This window comes from Mustela lutreola, chromosome 6 (genome assembly GCF_030435805.1).
Source record: "Mustela lutreola isolate mMusLut2 chromosome 6, mMusLut2.pri, whole genome shotgun sequence".
Lineage (NCBI taxonomy): Eukaryota > Metazoa > Chordata > Mammalia > Carnivora > Mustelidae > Mustela > Mustela lutreola.
In genome coordinates, this window is record NC_081295.1 from 76169152 (window position 1) to 76186421 (window position 17270).

Sequence of the window (17270 nt, forward strand, 5' to 3'; positions counted from 1 at the left end):
TTTTATGCATTTCTGCTTGGTTGGTGGGTTTGTGCTTGTGCGTATCTATAAGTTTAAACATCGAGAATTCATTTTTCAATATTTTTTTCAAAATAGGTCCCTTTAGGATATTATTATTATATTTTTTTCAAAGATTTTATTTATTTATTTGACAGAGAGAGATCACAAGTAGGCAGAGAGGCAGGCAGAGAGAGAAGGAAGCAGGATCCCTGCTGAGCAGAAAGCCTGATTTGGGACTCGATCCCAGGACCCTGAAATCATGACCTGAGCCGAAGGCAGCGGCTTAACCCACTGAGCCACCCAGGCACCCAGGATATTAGTTTTTAATGACATTCTGTATCTTTCTAGGGGTGATTAGTAACACTTGAAAATATGCGAATCTCTTTTTGAAAAGATAGTGATTACTTAAGAGAAATGGATCCGTTTTCTAGAGGACTGATGTTTTGTTTTAGTTGAACTATTAAATAAAAGGTTTATGAGAAAATAAAAATTGAGAAATCATATGATTTTTTTTTTTTTTTTTTCCTATTCTGGATTGGTGCTATTTTCCATGGCTGCATGTCTTCCTTTTAATTGTCACATCTCACAGTGCTAACGAGGCTGAGAGGGAAGGTTTTCGTTCTATCCCTGTAACTGGACATCCAACTGTGGTGCAGGAGAGCTAGGGATTAGGTGAGAGAGGAGCTACACAGATCATAAAAGGCATCCCAGACTGAGAATCTCAGAACATTTCATTTCTTTCACAGAATATTGTAAAAGAGAACATGTAGGGGAGAATAGAAAGGGCTGGAGGTCATAAGGAAAACGCAGCGTGGTTGGCAACAGAAGATACAGGGAAGAGCCTCGTCACAAAGACAGTGCAGCAAGGGTCGCCTGCTCTCCTGGAGAAAGTCTTTCCTCCTAAGAAATATCACTGCCTTTTCATGAACAAATATATAAAAGCATGTGGCAATGGTTTCCTCACTTGAATAGGGTTCGAGTGTCAAGGCATACCCTCCGGAGCAGGCTCCCAGGTTTTTTTCTGGCGAGGAGCTTCTCATCTGAAGGGAGATCACCCCATGCCAAGGCTTGGGGTGCTGACTGGGAACTCCTTAGAAAGCATGGAACCAGGGAGGTGGGAACTAGTACAGCTTGCAGCCTTTTACCCACATGTGTTTGTTGGGCTGGGGGGCCACTACTTGCCTCAGTCTATGCCCCATAGGGACGGTCAAAGGTCTGGGAGCCACATGGTGTGTGTGTGTGTGTGTGTGTGTGTGTGTGTGTGTGTGTGTTGATATGGAATGTTGGATCTGAAATCTGTCCCCCCATTTATATGTTAAAAGCTTACCCCCCCAGTAGGATTGTATTTGGTAGGGCCTTTAAGAGAGGCAATTTATTTTATTTTATTTTTTAAAAGATTTTATTTATTTATTTGACAGACAGAGATCACAAGTAGGCAGAGAGGCAGGCAGAGAGAGGAGGAAGCAGGCTCCCTGCTGAGCAGAGAGCCCGATGTGGGGCTTGATCCCAGGATCCTGGGATCATGACCTGAGCTGAATCAGAGGCTTTAACCCACTGAGCCACCCAGGTGCCCCCAAGGCAATTAATTTTAAATGAGGCCATATGGGTGGGGCCCTAATCCAGTAGGACTCGTGTCCTTACAAGAAGAAGAAGAGACAGGTCACTTGGGTGGCTCAGTTGGTTAAATGCCTGCCTCTGGCTCAGGTCATAATCCCAGGGTCCAGGGATTGAGTCCCCTGTTGGAATTTCCCACTCATCGGGGACTCCGCTTTTTCCTCTGTCCCTCCTCCATGTTTGCATACATGCTCTCTCTCTCTCAAATAAATAAATAAAAATCTAAAAAAAAAGAAGAAAAAGAGGAACAGACGCCAGGGGTGTGTCCACACAGAGAGAAGGTCCTGTGAGGACAGAGGCTTAAAGCAAACCTGCCAATAATTTGATCTTGGACTTCTAGCCTCAAGGACTGTGAGAAAATAAATTTGTGTTGTTTAAGCCATGCAGTGTGTGGTATTTTAATATTGCAGCCCTAGTCGACTACTATAACGGGGGTGGGGGGTAGGGGGTTGTGGTGGTGGTGCAGAGTGCCTCCCGTCTTTCTGCTCCCAGAAAGCAGCTCTGCTCCCAGGGCTGTCGCTGTCTCCAGGAAGGCACAGCAGATGGCAGTGCTGTCCTGTGCGTTTGCCTGCTGCAGGCCTGTCAGGCTGTGCCTCTGGCTTCCAGAACTGAAGGGCCGGAGATGTAAGCTTCAAGGTCCAGGCTTTTTCACTGGAAACCAAAACACCTTTGTACTAAAGCATATCTACCGATCTTACCTATTTATCTCTCATCTCTCTACCTATCTGTTGAGCTGGGCTTCACAAAAGTAAATGAGATCCTGTTTAAAAGGAGAAATAAGGAAACAAATTCTCAGGCATTTGGTGTGCCTACGGTCTAACTCCCTCTAGCTCACTGATGACGGATGGCTATTTCATGCAGTGAAGTGGCAGAGTTTGCTTCTGGAACCTAAACCCTATCCATAGTTTCCTTGGAGGCTTCTGGTCCTACAGCTCCCCGGCTCCCCTGGCGACTAAGACCTGAATATCAAAATGGAACATATAGCTGGTCAGCTCCGTATTAACGTCAAGAATACTTTAGTTTTCCAGTTTCCAAAATTGGGTCCTTATCTCTTGCTCTAGTGCCTGTTTTCAGCAAAGTTATAGAACTAAAACTGTCCTCTGTTCTTCATGAGGCTCTTAGGAGTGAAAACTTGTCCAATTTGGCAAGCAGGTGGCTAGCACGGCCTCCTGACAGTCCGCTCCTAACTGAATGTTCCGTTGCAGATCCACAACAGGTAAGAATGGACATGTCCCGAGCTCCCTTCTCTGTTTACACATACAATAAACTTCTCCTATACTTCAGGCCTTCCTTTCTGAGAGCATTTATTCTTTTTTGCCAAGCCAGAATGCTTTTAAGAGATCAAAAGATTTTTCTCTAGAATATGATTACCAAAAATTAGACAGAAATTTACAACCTGAGGATTTAGGCAGTGTCTGCAGGTGACCATACAGACAAATAATGGAAGCAAAAATACAAGGGAACTATCAATCCAAAACATCATGTTCAATGAATACTCACAATTTACTCCTGTTTGTAAAGGACTACAGTAAATGAACTAGCTGGACACAGAACTGGCCCAAATGAGCATCTCCTCTGGGCTTCTTAAGGGTCCCACAAATATCTAAGGTAAGGATCAGTCTTTTTGGGTATACAAATAGACGAGTAGTTCATGTAAACCACTGAGCAAAAAGATTAAAATTGAAAAACTTGTTTATGAGGAGCCTACTTGGGACTTGTATTAATAAAGGCAGGTAAGGGGCCATGGTTAAAATACACATAACGATATAAGCACTATTTTTTGGAGTTTTTTGGAAAATAGTTTATTAGATGCTTGAAATAGAAACCTAACCTTCCAAAAGATGTTTGTGACTTCATATCCTCTTGGATTTACATTGCTTTGGCCAAAAAAACTTGATAGAGGTTGGAATTCCCTAAACTGAGTTCCTCAGCCTTCTAATTCTCTAGAATATCAGGATTTCTTATAAAGAAGTGTTCTGTGTTCAAATGTCAGGATATTAACTATACTTCTGGTTTCTGTAACTTAATGCTTTCACATCTACAAAATGACCACTGGTTTATTGCCAAGTCAACCCTGGCTTGCTTAAAACATCTGGAGCATTTAGGTGTCCCCAGACCATCTCCTCGCATAGTCACGGTGAACAAGGGTTTCAACTTAGCTAGCCAACCCTAAACCTGTTTATGCTGCCTTGCCTAGACCTTTCTGAGGAAATCACAATAAAGGTGCTTGGCCAACAGTTCTGCCCTCTCTCTCTGCTTCATGACCCTTCCCAATGGCCTTGTATGGTGTGCTGTGTTCTTCCTGGGGAACTGTGAGAATTATAAAACTGTAGAAATCTTTCTAGTTTCTTGCTTTGATTTGCATCTGGCCTCACCCAAGTAGTATGGTTAAAACAACATTGTAGATTAGGAAAAATCAAACATACTTTACCACAAAGCCCTCAGAGTTGTTAATATGTAAATGTGCATCCTACATTTTTTTTTTTTTTTTTTTTTTTTTTTTTTTTTTTTAAAGATTTTATTTATTTATTTGACAGATCACAAGTAGGCAGAGAGAGAGAAAGAGAGGAGGAAGCAGGCTCCCTGCTGAGCAGAGAACCTGATACGGGGCTCGATCCCAGGACCCTGGGATCTTGACCTGAGCCGAAGGCAGAGGCTTTAACCCACTGAGCCACCCAGGCGCCCCGCATCCTACATTTTTAGTATCAAACTTACTTGGCTTTGGAATCTTTCTGAGCAGTATATTTTATGGAACTGGCATTTCTGGGATCCCTTTGGGAGGTACTCTTCTGGAGAGATACTGATTATCTGTCCAGGAGGTTTTGCATGTCAATATTTTCTGAAGATGAAAATGCACTGATATCATTGTAAAATGAAATCAAACATTATAGTTTAAGGAAAGCTTAATTCCCATAGGAAATTTGGACTTGCCCTTCACCAAGGGGTTGGCACAAAGATACAAAATGATAATATTTGAATGAACTCACATAGGTTGTGGAGTCCATATATTTTAAAATGTATACATCTATTACCCTCCCTAATCTTTGAATAAGGCTTTTGTGCATAAGACAAATGCTTGTGAGATATCTTCTCATGTGCATTCATTAGGCATCAACAGAACCAGTTTTCACATCCCCATTCTACTTTCCTCAAATGACATTTCCATTTATCCATTCATTATCCATTCAGAAACCCAGGAATCTGTCAGTCCTTCTCTTACATAGTATGCATCCATCACCAAGGAACTACTTCCTTTTAGCATGTTTCTTACCAGATCTAGCTGCTCCATCTCTAATACAGAGCTTTCCAGACCTTCATCATCTCATATCTGTCATTTTCATGATGTCCTAACTAGACTCCCTTTCCCTCATCTTGTCCCTCATCAAAGACTTTCTTTCATGTTGATACCAAGGTGATTTTTCTAAAGCACATTCCTGATTATATTATTCTTTTTTCATAAACTATGTGCCAGTCGATTTGCCATCATGCTATGCAAAATGAAGTCCAAAGTCCTTACTCTGGCATGACTGTTTGTCTACTGTCTCCCTCGTGCTCTCTTTTCTGATCTTCTCTGGAAATACAGATACAACTCAGTCATATTAATCCGGCAGCTCTGCCCTTGACATGGCAGGCTATGATGTGTCGTGGTACTTTATCATCTTTTGCCTCAGATCACCTTATTCTTATCAGTGACCCAACAATATATATTCATCTCTGAAGTTCACACTCAAGAGTGTCTTTCTCAATGAAACCATTCCTTGTCCCTGTCTCATCTCTCCACAATATACACTCTACAGAGTTTTGTTATACTTACATGTTCACATGTTTGTTTTTCCCTACTAGATGGCAAATTCCTAGAGGTAAAAGCTTGTGTATTACTAATCTTAAAATTTCCAAAGCCTGACATAACACTTGACACACTTGACATATTGAAGAGTGTTACACAGATGCTGTTTTTAGTGACAGGACCATCATTTCTTTTAACACACAAAATAACAAACTATGTGCTGTGTATTCCAGATTTTACATCATGTATTACTGTGATTGAAAAAGTACCTCCTCTAAATTAATCACCTGATACTGCTTCCTCCTTTCTAGTATGATTGGAAAATGAAGAAGAAACACATATTTCTCTTTGGAATTTTTCCTCAAATTTTCCTTTGCAGAGCAATAGATCTCATTCTTTGTCTTGAAATCCAGTCATTAAGAATATTTTTGGAAACCAGAAAAAAGAAAAAAGATGCCCAACTCTAATTTTTTCCTCAGAGTAAATATAGCTGCCTAGGCAACTATCCATGATGGTACCATGGCATAGAAGTATTTTTCCAGTCCTCCCATCTCAGATCCTTAGCGGGGCCAGGAAGGAGTGAAACCTTCCATCTACCATGTTTAGAAGATTCAAACACAATGGAACCACTTGGAGGCTTGGAAGAGGGTATTGGCATCTAAACTCTGGATTAACCAATAGACCTTAATGCTGAGACTCTGACAGAGAGTTACAGCTATTTGCATCAAATTGTAGGAACAAAAAGGAAATATGAACATTTGGTTTCCTGAAAACACATTTCTTGAATTAATCTGAAGTCAGTTCTTGAAAATTTTAGGAACTATTCCAAATTGTTGATTGCTGAGAATTTTAGTCCTGGGTGAAACTCATTAGGTATCAATACTCAATAAGGGTTTATAAAAAGAAAGCAGTCAAATTAACCACACTTAGAAACTATTTCCATCTTCAATTTCCCCTCTTTGTTCTCTACTAGAATTGTTATAAGAGAAACATTTCTTTAAAAAATACCTTTAATGAAATGAAAGTAACATGTTTTCAAAATGGGTGCTTCTCCATTTTTTCAATATGCTGGATCTTTTCTGAAAACACTTTAGTCCAATGGATACAAAAGGCTTATTCCCTGTTCCAAAGATGTGTTGGAGGATATTATCTGAGAAGTAGGAAGGCTAGGTAGGAGGTAGTAAAGGAGATGCTTTGAACTTGAAAGAAACAGAATAGGGCTTTAATACTTACAGCTGTCCTCTTCTTCAGTTATACATTTCACAACATAACAGGCGTAGATGAATCCTGCCAACTGAAACAAAACAAAGATGCTTTAGATAGGAGGCAAAGGCAGCGGGACTGGACCTCCCTGGGGGAGTGGCTTTCCAAAGGCAGGCAGTTGGTGACTAGCTAGATACAGTGCTCCAAAATGATGGCCCCTCATACTGAATCTTGACTCCGTTGTGGATTCTTGATTCAAGTGATGTCTATCTTCCTTGTAAATCTGTACATCGCTCCTTTTTCTCTGAGCTGCATTTATGTGTAAGATTTGTTAACTGTCAGGCAATCTAAAACAAGTGATTTTAGGTACAGGAGAAAAAGTTATGGTCATTTATTAATGGAATAACATTTGCACTTGTGCCAATTAACTTCTAATTAACTTTCGTTAGCCAAGAGCCTTAGATCCTAAAATTGGACTCTCACCGACTATTAGAAAAATATTTTGAGTGATAAATATTAAGATTTTGTGATAAGCTGCACGGATGCTTTGTAAGTAAGAAAAGCCCTTCTTTAGACCTGTACCAGGAACCAGAGCATATGAAACATGATTAGGATGACATGTTACAGAGAAGCAATGCGCTGGATACCTGTAGCTAAGACCTGTCACAGTGTGTTGGATCTGGGATGGCACACATCACATCATCCTTTGTGAAACATTCTGGACAAAAGTCCCTATGGTCAGAGAAGTCCTTGCTCACTGAAATTATTAAGGAGCACAGCGAAGTTCCTTGATATCTAGCCCCTCAGATGGAGTGGTTTTGTATTTCTTCATATCATTGTAATATTTATTTAGTGAAATTGTGAATGCTGGGGAAAATATGAAAACTTATATAATTTCCAGATAGTGGCATTTTTTCCCAAAATATTCTTGCTTGTGGGAATCCTTAAAGGATGGAACAGTGATGAAGATTATTCTCAATGACATTTCAGAAAGGCATTGATCTGGATGAGAACTGACCATATATGTCAATAGTTGGGACACTATTTGGCTGGGGAAGGGAACATCAGGAAATCCTGCAGTCTTCCAGTAGGAAGCTAAGGTAGGGCAAGAAGGAGATGCTGTGAGAAGCCTAATGAAGTTGTTTTTCATTAGCTGACAGAGATCTCTCTGGAAGATGTGAGTGGAACACTTTAAGCCAGAGGGTACGCTGATAGGTATTTAATGAGCATAGTTAATATATTATTAATATATGTTATATTAATATATTAATAATATATTGATTAATATATTAAGTTAGTTTTCTTAAAAAAAACAATAAAAACCAAAAAACATATCTTAGAAAAATCATCAAATCAACATTTTTCTCTTTAAATTATATGTTGCTATGGGCAATAAAAAAGTGGTAGTAAGAATTCTTTCCTCATAGGATAGAATCATCAGGATTGTTGTAGTATTGCCTGGAGACAAAGAGGGTCCAGTTAAAAGAGAAACTTTAGAAAATCCATACTATTGGATTTGAGGGAGAAAAGCATATTCTGGCAGATTCTAGCTCTCCTCCAAAGAGAACCAGCTTGGGATAAAACAGTGGTGACCCTGCTTGGGGGAGGAATGGATGAGGAAGAAGACCCCTGCAAAATAATTTTCAAGGGCTTTTGTTTCTACATTCTGGTTGAGTGGGAATTTGAACTCCTGTCCTTTTGCACCCCTTGAATGTAGTTTCCGAAGCAGTACATATAATGGAGAGCTACATAAGAAACCACTAATATATTAAGTTAGTTTTCTTTAAAAACAAACAAACAAACAACAAAAACCAAAAAACATATCTTAGAAAAATCATCAAATCAGCATTTTTCTCTTTAAATTATATGTTGCTATGGGCAATAAAAAAGTGGTAGTAAGAACTCTTTCCTCATAAGATAGAATCATCAGGATTGTTGTTTTTACAGGCTTATGTTTAGAGAACAAGGTGGTATTAGAGATTTGGCTTAAGCTAAGGTTTTGTTTAACCAAACAAAATGACATGGTAATTTGAAATTTTCATAGGTGCTGGAAAAATACGCAATACTAACACTTCTTAATCTTTGATCCACCAGGATCCATGAAATGCTCTAATCATGGAGCGAGTTGGTCCCTGGGTACTCTGTCACTAGTGTTTGCATTTGACTGTGGCTAGTTAAAGAGGCTGTGGCTTTGGTTAAATCCCCTGGGTACTGCCTTTGCAGCTCCTTTCCTTCCTCTGCTGGAAGTCCTGACCATCCTTGGCTAAAGGCTCTCCATTTATCAATAATTTATCTCTTCTTTTCAGTTTTAAATACTTACTACTTGAATTATCTATGAAGCAACCTTTTCCCAGTCACAAACTTTTCTTTTGATTTTCACTCATCACTTCATTACTTCTAAATGAAAGTCTAGGTAGAGAGCCTTGATAAATTCTGAGATTCAGCGCCAATAAATTTAAACTTCTCATTAAAGTGTCACTAGATCCTGGATTATTAAGTGTACTAGTCTCCCAGAATGCAGCCAGGCACTGTATTCTGCTTACCAGTGATCTTTTAATTGTGTTCGGTTGCATTCTTTAACTATCAGGGGAGCTCCTTTGATATAAAAGTAAATCCTGCTGCATTTCATTACAAAAGCTTGCTGATTAAGAGAACTTTAGTGTTTAAATTGGTCACCTCTAAATAAAAATGGAAATTAGTTTCCCCCAAATTAATCAAGACTCATGAGCCTTTGTTATCTTACACTTTTCCTATACCACAGAAATTTATAACTTAATTTTTACTTCATAGCAATTTATAAAGTTTACCTACAGAAAGAGGCTTCAAATCATTCGTAACAACTCTGAATGCTTCTTACAATGTGCAACTCCTATAATTGCTACGTGGGCTGCAAAGACAAACTAAGACAGAGATTCTCAACCTTGGCACCATTGACATCTCGGTTGGGTAATACTTTCTTGTAGGGTTTGTTGTGAATTATAGGATGCTTAAGCCGTAACAGCCTACAATCAATCCGGTTGACAACTGAGACAATCACAAATGTCTGCAGACACTGCCACATGTCCCTTAAAGGACGAAATTTCCCCAAGTTAGAGCTACTGTTTTAGATGCAGTCCTATCTTCAAGGAATGTGCAGTCCTGTGGCTGGTATATGCATATAATTATAATGTGAGGTAGATTAAGGTAAGTGTTAAGAGGAAGGGAGATGATTGAATGCATACTTAGTGACAAACAGTAAACTGCATATTTTCATGCATTAGCTCATTAATTCCCACAACCACCATTGGAAGAATGTCATATCTATTTTTGTGCGGGAGAGATGATGGATCTTGCTTTTCTGGAGTATGTTTATCAAGTGGGAGAGGTGTGGGTTTTGTTCAGAGAAAAGCCTGTAGTTGGATCTGAGAATTTGGGGATCCCATACTAGAGCAATGGAAATAGAAGCTGGGAAGGCAGATTAGGGCTATGACTGGAAGGCCTTGGGTAGGTATTAAATTGCAAATCTAACTATGTCATTTTCTACACAAGACACTTAAGAAGCACCTCATCTTCATGGATAAAGACGATGTGACATATATATATATATTATATATAATATATATACACACATGCGTACATACATACACACAAACATACACACATGTCACACATGTAAGGGAGAATTACTGAGCCATCAAGAAGAACGAAATCTTTCCATTTGCAATAATGTGGATGGAACTAGGGGGTATTATGCTAACTGAAATAAGTTAATCAGAGAAAGACAAACAACACATGATTTCACTCAAATGTGGAATTAAGAAACAAAACAGATGAACATAGGAGAAGGGAAGGAAAAAACAAAAGAAGATGAAAACAGAGAGGGGTGCAAATCACAAGAGACTCTTAGCTCTAGGAAACAAACTGAGGGTTGCTGGAGGGGAGGTGGGTGGGGGATGGGGTCACTGGGTGGTGGGCATTAAGGGGCCACTTGATGAAATGAGCACTGGTGTTCTATGCAACTGATGAATCACTGATCTCTACCCTTGAAACTAATAATACGGTACATATTAACTAAATTGAAGTTAAATAAAAAAATTTTAAAACTTCAAGCTCTTCAAATAGATTAAAAGGGTATGCTTAACCTTAAAAAAAGAGAAAGAAGCACCTCATCTTCGACTCATAAAGTAGAAAAATTTTCATGGAATACAAATCCTTCCTAATGTGATCCTAAGCTACCTCCCAGCCTCGTTTTTCACTACTCCTAGTCTTGGACTTGGTGCCAGTAGTAAGTAAGCTGTTGGTAGTCTGCCAATCTACATGAGGTGGTTTCATTCTGTTCTTTAATTCATTAACCCACTCTGCCAACAAAGCATATGCATGTCTCTGCCATCCCTACTCACTCTGGCACCTCTGAGTAACTCTAACTTATCCTTTAAGACTGAATTAAAGTATGGTGTCCCCCAAGAACAGGTAATCAATTCCCAGTATCGCTTGCAGGGTTGGCATTTTGGAGACAAGATCTTGAGAGATGGGAGTGCTTTGAGAGGGAATAATGAGAAGAAAGCCAAGGATGTCTTTCAAGCAGAACTCAGGAAAACTCTGGAAGATGTGGATTATGCTTAGGGAGGAGTAAGCAGCCTGGTTTAGAGGACTTTGGGCAATGGGAAGACAATAATGGTGCACAGGTTAGAGAAGAGTGATCCATGTTGTCAAAGCAGATCCAAGTACATGGAATTAAAATAAAAACGTTTTATTTTCTTAATTTAAAAATAACTAGAATAATGATGAAAGATACAACTGGTGTTATATTAGGCAAACATACAATTGTCCACTTATTTTTAAAAAATGAAATATTCCAGTTGTTTTAGTCTTTGACATTCAAAGCAGAGCTAAGCCTAAATCTTTTTTTTTTAATTCATCTTATCATCTTGATACATCTAATATGATTTGTTCATTTCTAATTCATCTGATAGGGAATTCATATCATCTTGATATCATTACTTGCTGAAAGGAAATCATATTTTCTCTCCATAACTAATCAGATTAAAATTCTTTTTTGTATCTGCAAACCAAATTATGATTGCATGTCCCAGAAACTCACTTAGAAGCTAATAGATAAGAGGAAACCAAAGCCTTTGGTAAGTATTTAAAAAGATTCAATTGTAGTAATTGAAAATGTAACAACCTTAGTGTTTAATACACTATCTTCTGGATTTCTCTTTCCAGGAAGTTGGAGTACACAAAGTTGTCCCTAACTCTCCCAATAACTACAATTGAAAAAACCAGGACGTTTTATGTATAATGAACATAGGAAGATTCCGAAAAGTGGAAAGAATGTAGACTGGCCAGGAATCTTAAGAGCCAAGGAAAAACATGGGAATGAGTTTCCTATATTTCTTTCTTTTTATATATAGCAGACCTGGAGCTGAAGAAATTCACAACTCAGAAATCCCAACACGCACACATCTAAAAACCCTAATAAAAGCCAAAGAACCAGGAAAGGGACAGCCTAGTAAGACAAAATTTTAAGACAATAATAGCTCTTCTTTAGTCAACGCCACAGAAAAATCTGTATCCCTTTCCTCAGCCACAGCCGCAAAGAGTGGAGGGCTGATTCCTCCCATCACCATGCTGGAGTGTCTGAGAAGTCAGGCAGAAAGCTAAACTTGCTTTCCTGTCAGGAAGGAGGAAGACCTTTTCCCTAATATCAGGTAGCGACCACAAGGGGAATCTAGAATTTTAGCCTCACTCTGTAGTAAGGAGGTATACCTCCCCTGAAAAACCCCCCTCAGGGAGTGTTGGGGAGATCTAGTGGAAAATCAGGATTTTCACTAATGCTCAGCAGTAAGGAAGGTAATCCTCTGCCTCCATGGTGTTGGACAAAGTAATCTGGGAGCAGTAACAAGGCACTGATACCCCTCCCAGCCATAGAGATCAGTGAAGGCCACGTGGGAAGCAGGAGTTTCCACTGGTTCCTGCCTTAATGAGAGGCCCTTCCCTACTTTGGTTTCAAAGAAGGTTGAGTGGAGAACCCAGACTTCTATCCCTCTTGGCAGTAATGAGAGTGCATCCTTCCCCTGCCAAAGCAGTATCAGAAGATCCCAGCTAATACAGGAAGTTTAAGAAAGACCTAGAGTCTCAAAACATCATATCCCAAATGTCCATATTTTGATTTGAAGTACTCAACATGCTAATAAAGAGGATCTCAAACTGAGTGAAAAAAGACAATCAGTGGAAGATGACACAGAGCTGGATGATGGGGATGTTAGAATTACCTGTCTGACAGATATTTTAAAGTAGTTATCATAAAAATGCTTCAATAAGCAATTATGAACACATCTGAAATAAATTTAAATCACAGTCTCAGCAAAGAAACAGAAGACCTAAAGAAGAACCAAATTGAAAATTTAGAGCTGAAAAATATGCAATAACAAAAATAATACCAGAACCACTCAACTCCAGAATGGAAAGGAATCCATGAACTTGAAGAGAGATCTGATGTGGACAAGAGAGAAAAAGTAGATTGAAAAAAAAAATGAACAGAGTTTCAGGGACCCTTGTAATCTTATAATAAAACAGCTCACATTTGTATTATTGAAGTCCTGAAATAAAAGCAAAAGAGAGCATACTAAAAAAGTACTAAAAAAGAGTAGTGGGCAAAAACTTCATAAATTTGACAAAAGATGTGAAGTTACATGTCCAAGAAGCTGAGTGAAGCCCAAACGGAATAAGCCAAAGAGACTGACACTGAACAAGACACATGACAGTCAAAAGAGACAAAAATCTTGGAAGCAGAAAGACGGAAATATTTATGTACACTCTTCTGAAAAAACAGCTTGTGGGTTTCTTTAATAACTATGTTTAATATGTTAAACATAAACATATGTTTATGTTTAATAACTAAACATAAAACTACAATACAATCCTGCAATTGCATTCCTGGCCATTTACCGCAAAGGAATGAAGACATGTTCACACGAGCAACTGTACACTACTGTCTATAACAACTTTGTCCATAATAGGCAAACACTGGTCACAGTCCAGACATCCTTCAGTGGGTGAATAGTTAGACAAACAGTGTTGTGTCCGCATCATGGAATATTCCTCAGCAATGAAAGGAAGGTACTACTGATATGTGTAGCAACCTGTATGAATTTCCATAGAATTATGCTGGGTGAAAAAAAAAATCCCCAAAAGGTTACATATTACATGTATGATTCCATTTATATAACATTCTCAGCATGACAAAATATAGAAATGGAGAACAGATTAGTCCTTGCCAGGACTAAGTTAGGTGGGAGTCACAGAGAAGTGGATGTGGTCATAAAGAGGCAGCTGGAAGGATCCTTTTGGTCACAGCAGTTCATCCCCCTGACTGTATCAACATTACTACCCTCATAGTGATACCCTATAATTTTGCAAGATGTTACCATGGGGGGAAACTGGGTAAAGGGTGTACAGGTTCTCTCTGCATTATTTCACATAATTGTGATCTGTTATTATCTCACAGTGAAAAATCTAATTAAGTACTGTATTTTAGGCAACTTATTTATGGTAAAAAACATTTGTAATATAATATCTAAATTTGCAAATATATGTAAACATGGTAGGTATATTTGTTTTCTTAAGTACAGAGACAAATTTTAATTCCAAGCCCTTAGACCAACATAGAAGGCTACAATAGTTTTTAATGTTGATTCTGTATAGAATCACTATTTAACACTCTTTTTGGCCTGGGGTTGGAGATGGGAAGTAGGAAACACTACATTTTTATTTGCAATTATCTCTTTCTCAAATAAATTAGTTTTATATTTCATTTATATCAAATCATCTATTTTTGTTCTGAGTTCATAATTCAGATGCTGTAAGCCCATGCTTTTTGTAATATGAATTTGAAGGAAGGATATTATGCCCTCACAAAATATACTTTTAAGTTGCAAATGATTTTACTTGCTCTTTTGTATCTTACTCCATTTACATAATTTGAGATTGCTTCAGCAAAGGATTCTAATATGATTATATCAGTGTTATTAATGAAGGTCTTTTATATGAAATATCTTTTATGTGGACTGGTGTATCATCTATCTTGTCCACCAGATGATTCTTATCCCATACTATTCCACTGACTGGACTGTTAGAAAGCTTGTTGCAAATTTTCTTTGCTATGGATAATCCAGGTGCAGTTATCAACCTTCAATAACTCATAGAGGATTGCCTTTAGGGCTATTGTGAACGTTCACAGCCTACTGAGTCAGAAAAGCTTTTCAGAGGATCAGAAACATATCTTAATACCAGCCTTTAGGTATTGTGCCGCATCATCAAGCATGACTGTATTAAACACTTTTTAAAAGATTAAATAAAAGTAGACGCACATGCAAACTTGTATTATCTACTTAAGGCTGGGAAATGGACTGAACCAAATGCCAGTGCTGGCTTAACCAGTAATTCCCATTACAAACTGGCCTCTGGAGACTGGAAGATTTCTTCAGGTCCAACTTACCCAAAAGTTATCTGAGTTCAAGTGAGTCCAGATGGATTAGTAAAGTTGGCAGAGCGAAAGATATTCAGGTGGGGTAGAAGACAACTAATAAAATTCAAATGTCATGATGTTAATACTGCTTTCAGAGTTTAAATATCAAATTAGTTTTAAAAAACTGTATTGAGAGCAATAGTTCAACTGTTTTCTACATATGCCATTTGGGAGGTGATCAAAGAAATACTGTCTAACGCAATAGAGCTGTCACAAGATGCCTTCAGTTTTGGGAGTACAAGACCAGATTCTTCTGAAGAGAGGAGAAATGAATTGTAATATTAGTTGCAAAAAGAACCTCTTTTGTTTATTTATTTATTTAAAAGATTTTATTTATTTATTTGACAGAGAGAAATCACAAGTAGATGGAGAGGCAGGCAGAGAGAGAGAGAGAGGGAAGCAGGCTCCCTGCTGAGCAGAGAGCCCAATGCGGGACTCTATCCCAGGACCCTGAGATCATGACCTGAGCCGAAGGCAGCGGCTCAACCCACTGAGCCATCCAGGCGCCCAAGAACCTCTTTTAAATAGGCGCTAAAACTCTGTTAACATTTTTTTCTTTTTTAGCGGGGCTAGATTAGAAGGAAAATGTAGAATATATAATGCACCTTGTCCTGCAGCACATATTACAATATTATATATCAAAAAATCATAAACGACATCATGAGATTATATATATATATATATATAGAGAGAGAGAGAGAGAGAGAGAGAGAGACTATAACTGAAATAATACATCACATCAAAGATTATATATATCTATATTATATATTGTAAATGGAGACTATACACTGGATCTGAGTCTGATTAAAGACCTGGACTCTGAAAAGAGCAATAATAAAGAGATCAGTTTAAAATTGAAGGCCAGTTCCAATGGGCATACTTTAGGCTCTCACCTTAAGTCCTGCTCTATAGGATATTTAAAAATTCCTTTTTTTAAAAAAAAGATTTTATTTATTTGACAGAGAGAGAAAACACAAGCAGGGAGAGTGGCAAGCAGAGAGGGAGAAACAGGCTCCCCCGCAGAGCAGGGAGCCCTAGTGGGGCTTGATCCCAGGATCCTGGGATCATGATCTGAGCTGAAAGGCAGTCACTTAAGCAACTGAGCCACCCAGGCACCCCTAAAAATTCTTAAGGAAGGACAACAACGATGTAATGATCCAAGATTGTCATTAATGGAGGATGCCTATAGAAGTAGTGTGGTCCTAGGTTATTGGAAGAAAATACTTTATCTAGAACTAGGGAGGCAAATAGCTCCACTTCCTTCTGGTCTTCTCAAAATGCTGACAGTGTTCAATGCTGGTTCCATAAATAAGAGAAATACCCAACGGAATTATAACCACACTGTGATGGCAGACAAAGAAATGAGACAGGATGAGAAAACTTCCTGGATCATAAAAGTTCTCAGTAAATTTTGTGATGATGATGACACAGAATTCCCAGGGCAAGCTAATGGTTGACTGCTTCCTAGGAACATCATTGAGGACCAGATGACCTCTGTGGTCACTTCACCTCAGAGATTTTAAAATGAAGTAATGAGTAAATTATCATTGTTTAGAAATAACGATGTAGAATTTACAAGTGCATTCAGATGTTTCTTATGCAAATAAACTGTTAAATTAGTATTTGTCAAAGGACAAAATGAACACATCCACCTATGCTTGAGTGGTAAATATTCTCTATTTTTTCTTGTTAAAGTAACTCTGATGAAATACAGTGGGCCATTTAATGTTTTGGGAATGGAGAACAAAAAAATTATCTTTGGTTTCTAAGATCTGTCTTGTTCACATTTCTCAAGGAATCTGGGGTCATCTAGGATCTTTCGAATAATACAGATATATGTAGATACAAGGCTTAGGTAGAAGTCATTCCTTCCAATTTCATCTGACGATATTAGCTGAATGAAATCCCACTGGAGACCTTTCTGGAACTAACCCAGTTGTCATTTACCAGTTAAAAGGTAACTTCCATTTCGGTGTTTTGTTACAGAAACAGGGGCTGAGTCAAGAAATATAACTGAGAATCATGAATCTCATTAGGCAGACTATAAATCAGACCTCAAGCGCCTTGCTGGCCCTATGTAAGTTTTGGCACGGCCAGCTGGGATATCCCTATGGCTTGGAAGCCAGTGCTACACTCTCATAATATACGAGAAAGCCT

At 38.5% G+C, this 17270-nt stretch overlaps 1 protein-coding gene across 4 annotated transcripts in view; it reads right to left on the bottom strand.

Moving 5' to 3' along the window:
- The window catches only part of NKAIN2 (sodium/potassium transporting ATPase interacting 2), a 1017271-nt gene that overhangs the window by 22034 nt on the left and 977967 nt on the right, over nucleotides 1–17270 (bottom strand). For all 4 annotated transcript variants that reach the window (XM_059177667.1, XM_059177666.1, XM_059177668.1 and 1 more), the window contains one exon: nucleotides 6635–6695. In XM_059177667.1, the coding sequence (XP_059033650.1) occupies nucleotides 6635–6695 (61 nt within the window). The remainder of the gene's footprint in view (nucleotides 1–6634; nucleotides 6696–17270) is intronic.